Source organism: Rhincodon typus, chromosome 11 (assembly GCF_021869965.1).
Source record: "Rhincodon typus isolate 14 chromosome 11, sRhiTyp1.1, whole genome shotgun sequence".
Lineage (NCBI taxonomy): Eukaryota > Metazoa > Chordata > Chondrichthyes > Orectolobiformes > Rhincodontidae > Rhincodon > Rhincodon typus.
Window position 1 is genome coordinate 72,409,901 of NC_063342.1, and position 13,613 is coordinate 72,423,513.

At 39.4% G+C, this 13,613-nt stretch overlaps 1 protein-coding gene across 1 annotated transcript in view; it reads right to left on the reverse strand.

Annotated features, from left to right (window-relative positions):
• The window catches only part of LOC109914114 (cilia- and flagella-associated protein 44-like), a gene marked incomplete at its 5' end in the record, with an annotated part of 171,890 nt that overhangs the window by 17,133 nt on the left and 141,144 nt on the right, over positions 1-13,613 (reverse strand). The window contains 5 exons of the mRNA XM_048602549.1: positions 1,072-1,232; positions 5,384-5,585; positions 6,076-6,192; positions 11,235-11,365; positions 12,960-13,067. Of these exons, the coding sequence (XP_048458506.1) occupies positions 1,072-1,232; positions 5,384-5,585; positions 6,076-6,192; positions 11,235-11,365; positions 12,960-13,067 (719 nt within the window). The remainder of the gene's footprint in view (positions 1-1,071; positions 1,233-5,383; positions 5,586-6,075; positions 6,193-11,234; positions 11,366-12,959; positions 13,068-13,613) is intronic.

Genomic DNA, 13,613 nt, shown 5'->3' on the forward strand with positions numbered 1-13,613 from the left:
AATTGCATTTGTCTTGCTAACCGCCAGCACTGAACCTGCATGTTAACCTGCAAAGTCCTATTTCAGGATTCTCCTAAGTGCCTTTGTATTTCAGATTTCTAAAGCCTTTCTCCATTTAGAAAATAGTCTATGCCTCTATTCTTCCAACCAAAGTGCATTACATCACACTTCCCCACAGAGCCACTGAAAGAAACATTAGGGCCTGGTTATGGAAATTGGGAAGTGGTGGGAGAAACCAAGGAGGGTTTAAAACATCTAAAACTCAGAAGTTCATTGACAAAGGTCCTAGGTGCAGGAGTATATCATTCAAGCCCGTTTATTACATTCAATAAGACTATGGCCAATCAGGTTGTGGTCTCAACTCCACATTCTTACTGCCTCCAATAACCCCCAACAACTTTGACTGCCAAAAATCTTATTAACTCAATCCTAAATAAATTAAACAACACTGCTTTCACTGCTTTTTTCGGGAAGAGAATCCCATGGACAAACAACTCCTAGAGAAAAAAAAAGTCTCAATCTGTCCCAAAAGGGAGATCTTGTGTTCCTAAACTGCATCTCCTACTTTTAATCTCTTCCACAAGAGGAAACATTCTCACAGTATTCGTGTGCTAAATGTTTCAACAAATTCACCTCTCATCCTTCTAATAGATCTAGCCTATTCAATCCTTCTTCATAAATTAAGCCTTTAATTCCGGGAATGAGTTGAACTAACCTTCTGTGAACGGCTTTTTACTATACTCTAAACACACTAATATATTATTTTTTCAAACAAGGAAACCAAAACTGTATACTACATTCCAGATGTGGCCTCAGCAAGGCCCTGTTCAGCGGCTGAAAATTTTTCAATTTTATATTACACTCCCTTAGAATAAACAGCAACATTCCACTTGCCATTCTATTGTCAGTAGGCAGGGGTGAAAGGTTTTGACCTCCAGTCAAATTTCCAGTTTGGATACTATTGTGCTGAAGAAATATAGAGAATAGCTCCTGGGCTTGACAAACAACTGACCATCATCCTCCTTAACACCGTAAACATGGCAAAAATTAATATCCTGCATCATTACTTACATCCTTTTGTCTATTTCTTCTTTGGAATTGAATGTCATTGACATTTATCTTCTCTTTCAGTTCCTCGAGGGTCATGTTCACTGACAGTGTTTGCAATGCTTCCAGATCAACCACACGACCAAATTTCCGGATCATTTCTTGATAACACTTCTCTTCTAACTCTGTAGTAACACAATACTGGTTGTAGTTTGAAAATGTGCACTATGCTTATTCTAAAATGTATACTAAAATATAAAAAATTGTGAGTCTGCACATTTCTGTCATTGTGGCCATTGTGAGCCGGCATCACTCTGGGAACATTCTTTGCTGATTCACTCAAAACAAAACAGGAGGAAAGAAGTGTACAACCAACCAATAAAAGGCGTGCAGATCAAGTGGGCTGTATTGTCTTGGATGGTGACAAATCTCTTAAGCGTATTTACTTGCTGATTAGTACAAACCTGAACTTTGTCCAGACCTCACCCCATGGAATCATACAAACCTTTTCATATTGGGTAGGTTACGAACACAACTGAATAGTTCAGCTATGTGGATAGAGTGGACAAAGCTGGACTTGCTCTCCTTCCCACAGAAAAGGATGAGAGGAGATTTGAGGAAGTCATGAACTTCACAAAGTAGGTAGAAGGAAACTATTCCCACTTGTGGAAGGTTGTAGAATTAGAGGACATTTAAAGTAGTTGTCAAAGAACCCAAAGGAACACAAGCCAAAGATTATCATGCAGTGGATGATTAGAGTCTGGAATACACTGCCTGAGTGAAAGCCAAGATTTAACCTTGGCTTTCAATAGGGAATTAATTACATTCATGAAAGGGACATAAGTTGCAAGACCATGGGGAAAGAGTAGGTTATCAACTCTGGCTAGACATCTCCAGGCCATTGGTCACTCAGCTCCATTTCCCATGTTTCAGGCTGTGCCTTGCTTCTTTCTCACAGCCTGCCTTCCAGTGAGTGTTCATCCCACATTGTGGCATTCTCTACCTGCTGCCTTCTGATGTGGAGGTGCCGGTGTTGGACTGGGGTGGACAAGGTCAGAAATCACACAACACCAGGTTAAAGTCCAACAGGAAATAACAGCAAAATGGACTATGTTTTAAATGGTAAAAAATTGCAGCACGCTGCTGTGCAAAGGGACTTGGGTGGCCTTGTGCATAAATCGCTGAAGGTGGGATTGCAGGTGCAGCAGGTGATTAAAAAGACAAATGGAATTCTGTCTGCCATTGCTCGAGGGATGGAGTTTAAAAACAGGGAGGCTATGCTGCAGCTGTATAGGGTCCTGGTGAGGCCACGCCTGGAGTTCTGTGTGCAGTTTTGGTCTCCTTACTTGAGAAGGGACATACTAGCACTGGAGGGGGTGCAGAGGAGATTCACTTGGTTGATTCCAGAGTTGAGAGGGTTGGATTATGAGAAGAGACTGCGTAGACTGGGATTATACTCATTGGAATTCAGAAGAATGAGGGGAGATCTTATAAAAACATATAAGATTATGAAGGGAATAGATGAAGTGGAGGCAGGGAGGTTGTTTCCGCTAGCAGGTAAAACTAGGACTACAGGGCATCGCCTCAAAATAAAGGGAAGCAGATGTAGGACTGAGGTCAGGAGGAACTTCTTCAGCCAAAGGGTTGTGAATCTGTGGAATTCCCTGCCCAGTGAAACGGTTGAAGCTACCTCACTGAATGTTTTTAAGGCAAGGCTAGATAAATTTTTGAACAGTAAAGGAATTAAGGGTTATGGTGAGTGGGCGGGTAAGTAGAGCCAAGTCTCAAAAAGATCAGCCATGATCTTATTAAATGGCGGGACAGGCTCGAGGGGCCAGATGGCCTACTCCTGCTCCTAGTTCTTATGTTCTTATGTTCTTATGTAGGTTCATTTGAAAACACAAGCTTTTGGAGCCTCACTCCTCCTTCAGGTATTAGTGAGGTAGCATCAGACATAGATCAAAGGGTCACACCACTGATGAGGATGTATTAAACAAACCTAAGATGCTGTTAAATCTTTAATCAGTTAGAAGCTTTTACTTGATTAATATGTGTGTGTAAATCCCCAAATTCCTTTCAAGTCACAGTCCTGAGAGAACTAAAAGTTTTATCAGTGTAAAGAAGAGCTGACATTTTAGGTCAGACAATGCATGTTAGGTGTGAAGCCTTGTTTAGAAGGAATTTATGTAGGAATTCATAAAATGCCACATTGTCTATAAATTGTGTGCTTTTTGAACAAAATAGAATGTATCTGCAAATACAAATTCACCCCACAGATTTATGTGTGTGCGTGCATGTGTGAGGATGAGAGAGAGAGTGCGCGCGAAGGCTCACCAAGGGAGTGAGCGAGGTGGGGAGGGACAGAGAGAGTATACGAAAGGGGATGTGCGTGGGGGCGAGAGAGAGAGGGGATGCATGTATTTGCAGATGCATTCTATTTTGTTCAGAAAGCAAACAATTTATAGACAGTCAGCCAGTGTGGTGTTTTATAAGTTCCTACTTTAGAAATAAACTAGTCTGACTCCAAACCAAAATACAGTTTCTAAACAAGGTCTCACACCTAACATGCATTGTCTGACCTAAAATGTCAGCTCTTCTTTACACTGATAAAAGCTTTAGTTCTCTCAGGACAGTGAGTTGAAAGGATTTTGGGGATTTGCATGTACACATTAATCAATTAAAACCCTCTAACTGACCAAAGATTTCACAGCATCTTAGGTTTGTTTAATACATTTTCATCAGTGGTGTGACTCTTTGATCTTTTACTTATAAATTCTGTGTCTGATACTACCTCATTAACACCTGAAGAAGGAGCGAGGCTCCGAAAGCTGTGTTTTCAAATGATTCTGTTGGACTACAACCTGGTGTCGTGTGATTTCGGACCTTGCTAGCATCTGAGAGAGGAAGAGTACAAAGAGACTCAAAACCATCCTCAAGCTTCACAGAGAGAGGAGTGGCCTTACTTCAGCTCTAGGAGCTGCCATCTTTATCTGAAGTAGAAGCAATTTTGTGAATATCAGGCTGCCTTCAGAACCCAACCCCAACTAAGATAAAAGTTTTGTTTATCAGCCAGCCCCAACTACTCACTCTACATTCATGAATATTTCACACATTCCACTATAATCTCCCAGATTACTTTCAATAGTCATTGGGAGCTAGATGTTAATTTTGTTAGACTCCAGGCCAATCTGGGATAGTGAATGGGATGTGTGGCAACTCTAACAGGGAGTGGGAAAGCTGAGTTACTCCTGCAAGAAATTGACAGGAACTCAATGGCCAATTGGCCTGCTTCTGAACTGTAGACATCTAGAGTTACTGTGAGCAGTTCTGGGCATCACACCTTAGGAAGGATCTACTTGCCTTGGAAGGAGTGCAACATAGATTTATTAGGGTAATACCTGGATTCCCAAGGATTATATGGGAAGAGATTGTACAAACTAGTTTTGTTGTCACTGAAATATAGATGGCTAAGAGATGATCTGACTGACATTTTCAAGGTATTAAGGGAAACAGTTATTTGGATTGACATAACCTATTTTCACCAGTTGGGGAGTCTAAGACTAGGAATCAGTTTGTAAAAATTAGACTCAGCCTTCATAAAAGTGAAATTAAGAAACACGTCTTCATGTGGTGCAAGTTTGGAATTCCCCTCTGCAAATAGCACTTCATGGTCACTCATTAATTGTTCAGAGGGATTAAGGATATGAGCAGAAGTGAAAGTATATGGATTTAAGCTATAGATCAGCCACCATCTCATTGATTGGCAGAAAGGTTCAAGGGGCTAACTGACCTACTCCTGTCCCTATGTTCCACAAGTTATTGGCACACTGACCCTCCACCTAACTCACTAATTAGCTCCCTGCAAATGCCTCCCATACCTGCTGCTTCCTCTGCTTCGGCCAGGTTTCAACCTGTTTCAGAATCTCTATGTCAAATGGTTAATTTACTCTCATTCACTTTCCTTGTGAAATATTAATTACATTTAGAATGCACAATGCTTCAGTGGGACAGATGTGTATTTTTTTAGAAAAAGGATTGTCAGACTTACATTTCTAAAATACTTTTCACATCCTCAGGATGTGCTAGCATGTTTATACATTTTTGAAAGATAGACACAGTTGTGAAATCAGAAACTGACAGCCAATTTCAACACAGCAAGATTCCATTCCACAAACAGAAACAAGTTAGTGACCAGGCAATCTGTTTGAGGCCAATTATTGGGCAGCACACCAGGAGAACGGCCAGTAACATCTCTTGCTCAGAAGCTGAGAGTTATACGTGCCTGCAGGCGATTTCTGACACTAACATCCACCAGTCTGTAATATATAGCATTTACCTGCTATTTCAGCCTCCATCTCTGCTTTGTCCCGCAGAAGCTGGACATGTTTCTGCCTCGCTTGTTTAAACAGTTCTCGCTGCTCGTCCTTCTCCACCTGGAGTTCTTTGATTCGCTTTTGCAGCAAATTTAAGGCTGGATTGGTGAAAACCAATCCGAGTACAAGATCATTTGGCATGTCTCCATTGACAATGTACTCCACCTGCATCACAAGAGAAACTGAACAGTATTTTTCAATGATGAGGATAGTGTGGGAAGCTGGAACTGACATAGATTGGCCATCATTTTGTTGAATAGTGGAGCAGGCTGAAAGGTTAAACTGTCCAGGGTACAACTCCTAATCCTTATATCCCTTTTGACCGGCCTAATATGCCTTTCTTTAGCAATCCTATCTTAAAGGTACATGTTATTGTTTTGTATATTTCTTCAGGAAGTATAGCCCAAAAGCAGAGTGTGGAAAGGGTTTACCCCAATCTCCCATTACAATTCCCAACATGCTCCCAATTTTCAAAGATTCAAGATGATTGTCCAAATATTAATAAGTTTTCTATCGATATGCCTCAAGATTACATTGCAAAACACTTGCTTACATTTTGATACTGACTATCTTTCTTTGGGGTTGTACCTTATTTGCAATCAGTCAGTTTTGAAATAAAATTTTATTACAAAGTAGTTCAAATTCATCCTTTTACCTGATGGAGTTTCAGAGGAACGACGACATACAGTTCATTAAGTTTCTGTTGTTTCTCACGTTGCAATACTTCGAGATCTTTCTTTGCAGACTTTACAGTTCCTTCAATAATTTTTACCTGCGGTAACAGTGAAATTTCATTTAGCCAATCCTCTATCCATTTTCCCCCAAGCCAGAAGTTTTTGGCTTGTATAGTAATTTTTTAGTGACAGTTTATGAAACCTTTTTTAGAAATCTAAATACCTAGCTGATACCTGAAGCTTTCTAATCTTTGGGGCCTTTCCATAATCTAGGGAATATGGGAGATTACATCCACTATCTCTGCAACCACATTCTAGGCCCTAAAATGCAGGCCATCAGATCAACCTTTAGTCCCGTAATTTTTTTCCCCCAGTAGTAGTGTTTTACGTGCTTCCTTCCCTTTCTCTTCTTGATTTTATAGTGTTATTATTGGGTTTTTTTAATGCCTTCTATCATGAAGACTATATATTTATTCAACTGTCTCTACAATTCTCTGATTTCCTATTATTAATATTCTAGTCTTATCCTCTAAGCGATCTACATTTATTTAAACAACTCTCTTTCTACAGACTTGTAGAAGCTCTTACTGATTCTCTTCATTTCTCGTACTTGTTTACTCTTATATTCTGTGCCAGTTTCTAAAGTTTTCTCAATCGTCTGGCAGTATTAGGAAGAGGATTAAAGGAGGGTATGACCTTGTTGTTGGTGGGGGGAGGGAAAGCCTCTGATAGTCATAAGAAAGGCATTCGTCCCTTGACTGATGTGTTTATCCAGTAAAGCTGCTAGGCTGCCATCCTGTGTCCGCCTCCTGCTGCTGCAAGTAAATTACTGGTGGCGGTGGCAGCTTAGTCACTAAAGTGCATATCATCTAATGGTCACTATAGGGCCTTGGTAAGCCGAAAGGAAAGCTGGGCTGCTCGGCTTCTCCACCACTCCCCATAAAATGGGAGAGAAGTGGAGCTGCCAAGTAGGCAGCAGGCAGGCCATATGCTGCACCTTCATTCACTTTCAACTTCAAACCTACTGACACAGCACAGTAAAATTCTGCCTGTCATTATATCATAACCATTCCATTTCCATTTGTGTTTTTAATTCAGCTACTTTATGAACCCTGCATGCATTCTGACCCTTTACCATTTTATCTAATCTGAAGCCCTTTGCTAATGCACTCTCATATTTGTATATTGTGCCTTGGATATCATTCCCCATATTGCTACCCGCACAATAATCTTGCCCTTTCTCATCAACTGTCTAAATTTTCCTTGAAGTTAATAATTTGCTCCACATTTCAGTCTAAAGCCCTACTTATACAATTCTCCACATAGTTCAAGAGAAACTCATCCCCCATCAATGCAGCTCCCTCATTTCCAAGTAGTGGGGGCAGTACCCCATGAATCAAAACTACTTTTTCCACAACAATCTTTGAACCATGCATTCAGCTCTCCGATCTGATTTACCCTATGCCAGATTGCTTGTGGTGGAGCTGTAATCCAGAGATTGTTACCTCTGAGGTTCAGTTTCTTAGTTTATCCCCTAGCTGCATATTGTCCTCCAGATGAACCTTTCTCAGTCCTACCCGTGTGACTGATAGTCATATGAACCATGACAGCTGGATCCTACCCCTCCAACTCCAAGTCATTCTTCAGCCCAAGAAGGTGCCCTTAATCTCGGCACCAGACAAGCAGCACACTTCAGGACTCTCACTCTCAGCCACAGTGAACAGTTGTATCTTATTAAATATTGTGTTCAATTAGATCACCTCTCGTTATTCAAATTTCACTGGGCTAGTTTACTCAATTTCTTCTCAATGGAAAATCTTGCGGCTCTCTTGTGGCACAGTGATAGTGTCCCTACACTAAGACCAGGAGCCTAGGTTCAAGTCCCACCTGCTCCAGAGGTCTCTAATAACATCTCTGAACAGGTTGGTTAGAAAAATACGTCAATGGAAAATCCTCTCAAATCCGGAGTTAATCTCCATTGTATCTAGGACAAGGAAATCCTTCCCTAAATAACAAGACCATAAATCTTATCATACTATGTGTGATCTCACCAATATCCCGCATTAACATAGCCAGATGTTTTGTAGCTATCCTCCAATCTTAGATGAGTCTGCTTTCATTTTCTGATTTCTGTTTCCTAACCAGTTTCTTTGCACTACTTTACCGAATTCTAAAATCCTCCCAAGAATTATTATTTCTAATTATTTCTTACTTATTTTTGGCAACATTATAAATCTTTCCATTCCTTTGACTCCTCTTGTTAGTGAAAGTGGACCACTTTTTGTGGGATTTTGTACCCTACAGGAATTTTATATTTGCAACTTAATATATTAAATCTTTAAATGCTAGATATTGCTTGTTTTTGTCAAAACTTCCATGTAGTTTCACTATTTGATGTAGCCAAGTACTCCTCATAGCTATGTAGTTTGCTTTAGTTAGACATAACACCCAAGTTTCAGACTTAACTACATCACTTTCAAGCTTAACATCGAATTCTATCACATTGTGGTCATTCTTCCCGAGATATATCTCACCAAAAGTTTGTTAACCCTTCCTCATTGCATAATACTAGATTCAAAATCAGAGGTTCACAAATAGGTTCCTCCACAAAATGGTCTAGAAAACATTTTCAGATACATTTCATTAATTTACCCTCTATACTATTACTGCAAATTCGGTTTTGCCAACTCTAAATGAAGATCAAAGCTCCCCCTGATAACTGTATTACCCCTATAACATGCACTTCTTATTTCTGATTTTCTTGTTATGGGAATCACAGCTGACAGTATTACTGGGCAAGTCAGATCCCAGACTGAAATATTGCTTGATAGATCATATTTTGTTTTGAATTGGCTTTAACAAGGTGGTCTCTCAAAACATAAGCACACAATCTTGTAGATTTGATTTTAACAATAAAACATTTATTAAGCAGGAAAACTTAGTAGGTCGAGTGGCATCTATGGAGAGAAAGCAGAGCTAATGTTTTCTGTCCACTGACCCTTGAACTGATAGTAGCTAGGAAACGGTTGTATATATGTCGATAACAGGGGATGGGAGGGATAAAGAATGAGTGGATAGTCTTGGATGGAGTCCAGAGAGAGAGAGAACCAACAGTTATGCAGACAAAAGGATAGATGATAGTATACCACAGAGAAAGAAAAGCTGATAATGGGATCAATGAGTATGTGAAAAAGGGTTGGCTGTGCTCAAAGCAGCCCATGTCATGACAGCTGCTGGGTGTGGAGTTGGTAGAGGAAATAGAAGGTGTTCTGATTCTAAAATTATTGAAGTCAACATTGAGCACTGAAGGCTGCAAGTTCCCCTGTGGAAAATGAGATCTGGGACTATCACTAAATTACTTTAAGGTAATCTATCTCACTACCTTCTCCCCTTCTAAGGAGCACTGCTTTATAAATATATCTTCATCCAAGCATTTCTGCAGAACTGTATTCTACTGTATACTTTGTTATTCACTTTCTCAACCTACTTTGCACTTTCAATGATTTGTCCACATTGGCATTACATCCACAAGCATCCACTCCTTCCGCCACCGACGCTCAGTAGCAGCAGTGTGTACTATCTACAAGATGCACTGCAGAAATTCACCAAAGATCCTCAGACAGCACCTTCCAACTCACAACCATTTCCATCTAGAAGGACAAGAGTAGCAGACATATGGGAACACCACCATCTCCAAGTTCCCCTCCAAGACACTCACCATCCTGACTTGGAAATATATCGCCATTCCTTCAGTGTCGCTGGGTCAAAATCCTGGAATTCCCTCCCTAATCGCACTTTAGGTCAACCTACAGCTGGTGGATTGCAGCAGTTCAAGAAGGCAGCTCACCACCACCTTCTCAAGGACAACTAGGGATGGGCAAGAAATGCTGACCAGCCAGCAACGCCCACATCCCACAAATGAATAGAAAAAGAAAATCACATCCAGGGCTCTCTACTCCTGACATTCTTTAGAATTGTAATCTTTATTTTGTATTGTCTCTCTCCATTATTCCGAATAAAATGAATCACTTCACACCCCTTTCCATTAAATTTCATCTGCCACATGATCACCCATTCCACCAACTTGACCATGTCCTTTTGAAGACAATCACTATCTTCCTCACAGTTCAAAATACTCCAAGTTTTAAGTTATTTGTAAATTCCTTAAATTCATTCCTGTACACCTAAATCTAGGTCATTTGTATATTTCTCAAGAAGAACAGTGGGAAACAACCAGTTGGAGAACCATTCGTTATTATGCACTACTTCCCATCAGTCAGCCAGTCCGTATCCATGTTCCACTGTCCCTTTTTAATCCATGAGCTTCATTTTTTCTAGAAAGTTTATTATGTGGCACTTTATCAAAAGCCATTTGCAAGTTCAGGTCTTCAACAAGAGACAATCCAGCCATCTCCCCTTGACATTCAATGGCATCATCATCTCTGAATCATAAACTAGCAACATCCTGGGTCAACTATTAACCAGAAACTCAATATGGACCAGCCATATAAATATTGTAGTTACAATAGCATGCTAGAATCTGGGAATTTTGTGGCAAGTAACTCACTTTTTGATCCGCCCAAAACCTGTTCATCTACAACGCACAAGTCAGGTGTGTAACTTGCTGCAATGAGTGCAACTAAGATGCTAAAGAGCTCGACAGCATTTGGACAAAATAGCTCACTTGACTGGCATGCTATCTACTAACTTCAGCAGTGAGGTACAGTGGCAGCCTCATGTACTATCAACAAGATATATAAATGATGCAGGTCAAAACAGACATGGTGGCAATGAACTTTCAGGGGGGTAGCCATAAACAGTTGGGTAAATCATCCATATAACTCCACAAATGATTATATCCCAAAGAAAAATTTATCACCAATAATATTTTCCTACAATCACAATTTATTCCACTGCTATTTAACCACATAAGCTGTATATAGCAAAAGCAAAATTCTGTGGATGCTGAAAATCTGAAATAAAAACAAGGTGCTGCAGCATCTGTGGACAGAAACAATTAACATTTTGAGTCTAATCTGACTGTTTTATGGAACTAGCTTTAAATGCCTGCTATCTGTGAGAAAAGTTACTCTAAGTAGTTATTTTGTTAAAAAAATGCAGAGAAACAGAAACCACAAACCTTCTTAGCAATCATGTCATATTCTTTCTTTACTAATTCCACTGTTTTTTTCTCTTCAGCCAAGGATTCCTCAATATCCAGTCGTTTTTCTCGAAGTTGAAGGGTGTTTTCAAATAATGCTGGGTCACAAGCTGTGTAAGCAAGGCAATATCTGACAAGATTACTTTTTTATTAAACCAAATTTATGAAAATGGCACAATAATAGCTAATTGCCTCAAAGGAGCCCCACTCTCTCCCCATAGCCTGTATCAATCCCACACTAATTCCACGCTCTCTCTATAGACCCGTATCAATCACAAACTACTCCCAAAACTACACTCTCTTCCCAAAAACTTGTATCAATCGCAAACTAATCCCACTGTCTCACTCTCTCATCATATTGTTGTATCAATCCAAAACTAATCCAACTGCCTGAATTTCTCAGAATGTCTGTGACTCATTTCCCTTAAAAGATGTCCTGAACTTTGCTTAAACCACATTGTGTTAAAGTATTTCATGTTTTATTATTCCTCAGTATAAATGTGTTTTTTTTGGTCACACTCCTCATTCTCTAAGCAGTATTTTCAGATTGATGACCTCCCACCACTGACTTTGAACTGGAGTAAATAGTCTTCCCTTATCCATACTATTAAAACCCTGCATCCTTTTAGAAGCCCTTAAATCACTTTTTAGCTTTCCTCTTTCTACAAAGGGAAATCCAGAAATATACACAGAGCTCTATCTGTGGCCTAATCAGTTACTTGTGAAAATATCTACAACATCAATTCTTCATTCTTACATTCAATGCCTGCTTTCTATCTCTTTTTTTAAGTTTATAGTCTTGTACGCATCAGCCCATTCCAAAGCCTCTCACTCCATTTACTTGTGTGTTCGAAACCATTTGACAGTTCCCCTCTTTATTTTCAATCTAGGCAGCATCAAACAATATAGAAGTTAGTTTATATTTATCCACTGAATTGTCTTTCAATTTGAAATCCACTGCTTGGATTTTTACCAGTTTTTCCTGTGAATTTGGACTGCGGAATCTGAGCACGTAAATTGTGCTTAATTTCTCAGATATTAGTATTCAATCAACTGTAGTGAAGGAAAATGTTTCAGCAGGTTCCAAGAGATTTTCAACCAGTTCTTTACTTTTAAGCCAAATGAAGGAAAGCAAAAAGACATATATCTAAAGATTAGTTGCAGTGAAATTCATATTATGTGCAGTCCTTGGAACAGTAACAGTGTGTATGTAAAGGTGGGCAAGAGGTCATGTGGAAGTGGGAGCAAAGTAAATGGCTACAGATTGCTGTGGCATCTGGTTTAAGTTGTATTAATGTCAGAAATGGTAGTAAACAGGAAGAAAGTGGCTGGTATCAGAGTGACAGGAATGATTGTATGAGAGAAGAGAAAAAAGATATAAAATTATCATCAGAGATAGTAAGAACTGCCAATGCTGGAGTCAGAGATAACACAGTGTGGAGCTGGAGGAACACAGCAGGCCAGGCAGCATCAGAGGAGCAGGAAAGCTGACGTTTCAGGTCGGGACCCTTCTGAAGACTCTGTAAAATTATTACACAAAAATTATCACACTCTATAAAATTATTATGCTTCTTTTTAAGAGACATCCTGTGGATAAAATAAGATGATATATAAATACAAATTCTTTCTTATTTCCAATTACTTAAATAAAATATTTTTACTGATTTGTCAGTGATATTTTAGAGACAGTAATATATTTCTTACTCTCTGGACAAGCAGAGTCATCCACTCCACCATCATCAGAATCTGATTCATCCTCATCACTGTAGCCAAATTCGTCATCTGATTCTTCATCACTCTCTTCATCTGACTCTGTAGATGTAAAGTCACATCAGATTAAATTAATAGTGCCTTCACAATTACTGCCATAACTATCAATATATTAATATGTGAGACAAATGACAACCCAGTGTGCAGTCAGTGTGAAAAAATCTACAGGCCATATCGAATCTGAGAATACTTAGTCTCTCTGTGCTCTACCACCAAGACCAAGAAGGTCAGCAACGTTTTGGCAATACCATCAACACAGAGTTGGATGCACAGGAAGAAATACGCAAATTAACAAATGCTGTAACAAACATGGAATAATAATTGTGGGATATTTCACCTACCCTTATGTTAAACAAGACTAACTTAAAAAGGACTGAGGGCAGTGCTTGCTGGAGTGGACTCGAAACCTGACAGACTTATTAGAGTTCTTTGAGGAGGTAATAAGTAGAATAGATAAAGGGAAAGTAGTGGATGTAATATTTAGATTTTCAGAGGGTGTTTGATAAGGCATCACACATTAGGCATTTCCAAGACAGCCAACTTATGACAATTTACAATATATGTTATTGACATGGATGAGGAAAGTGA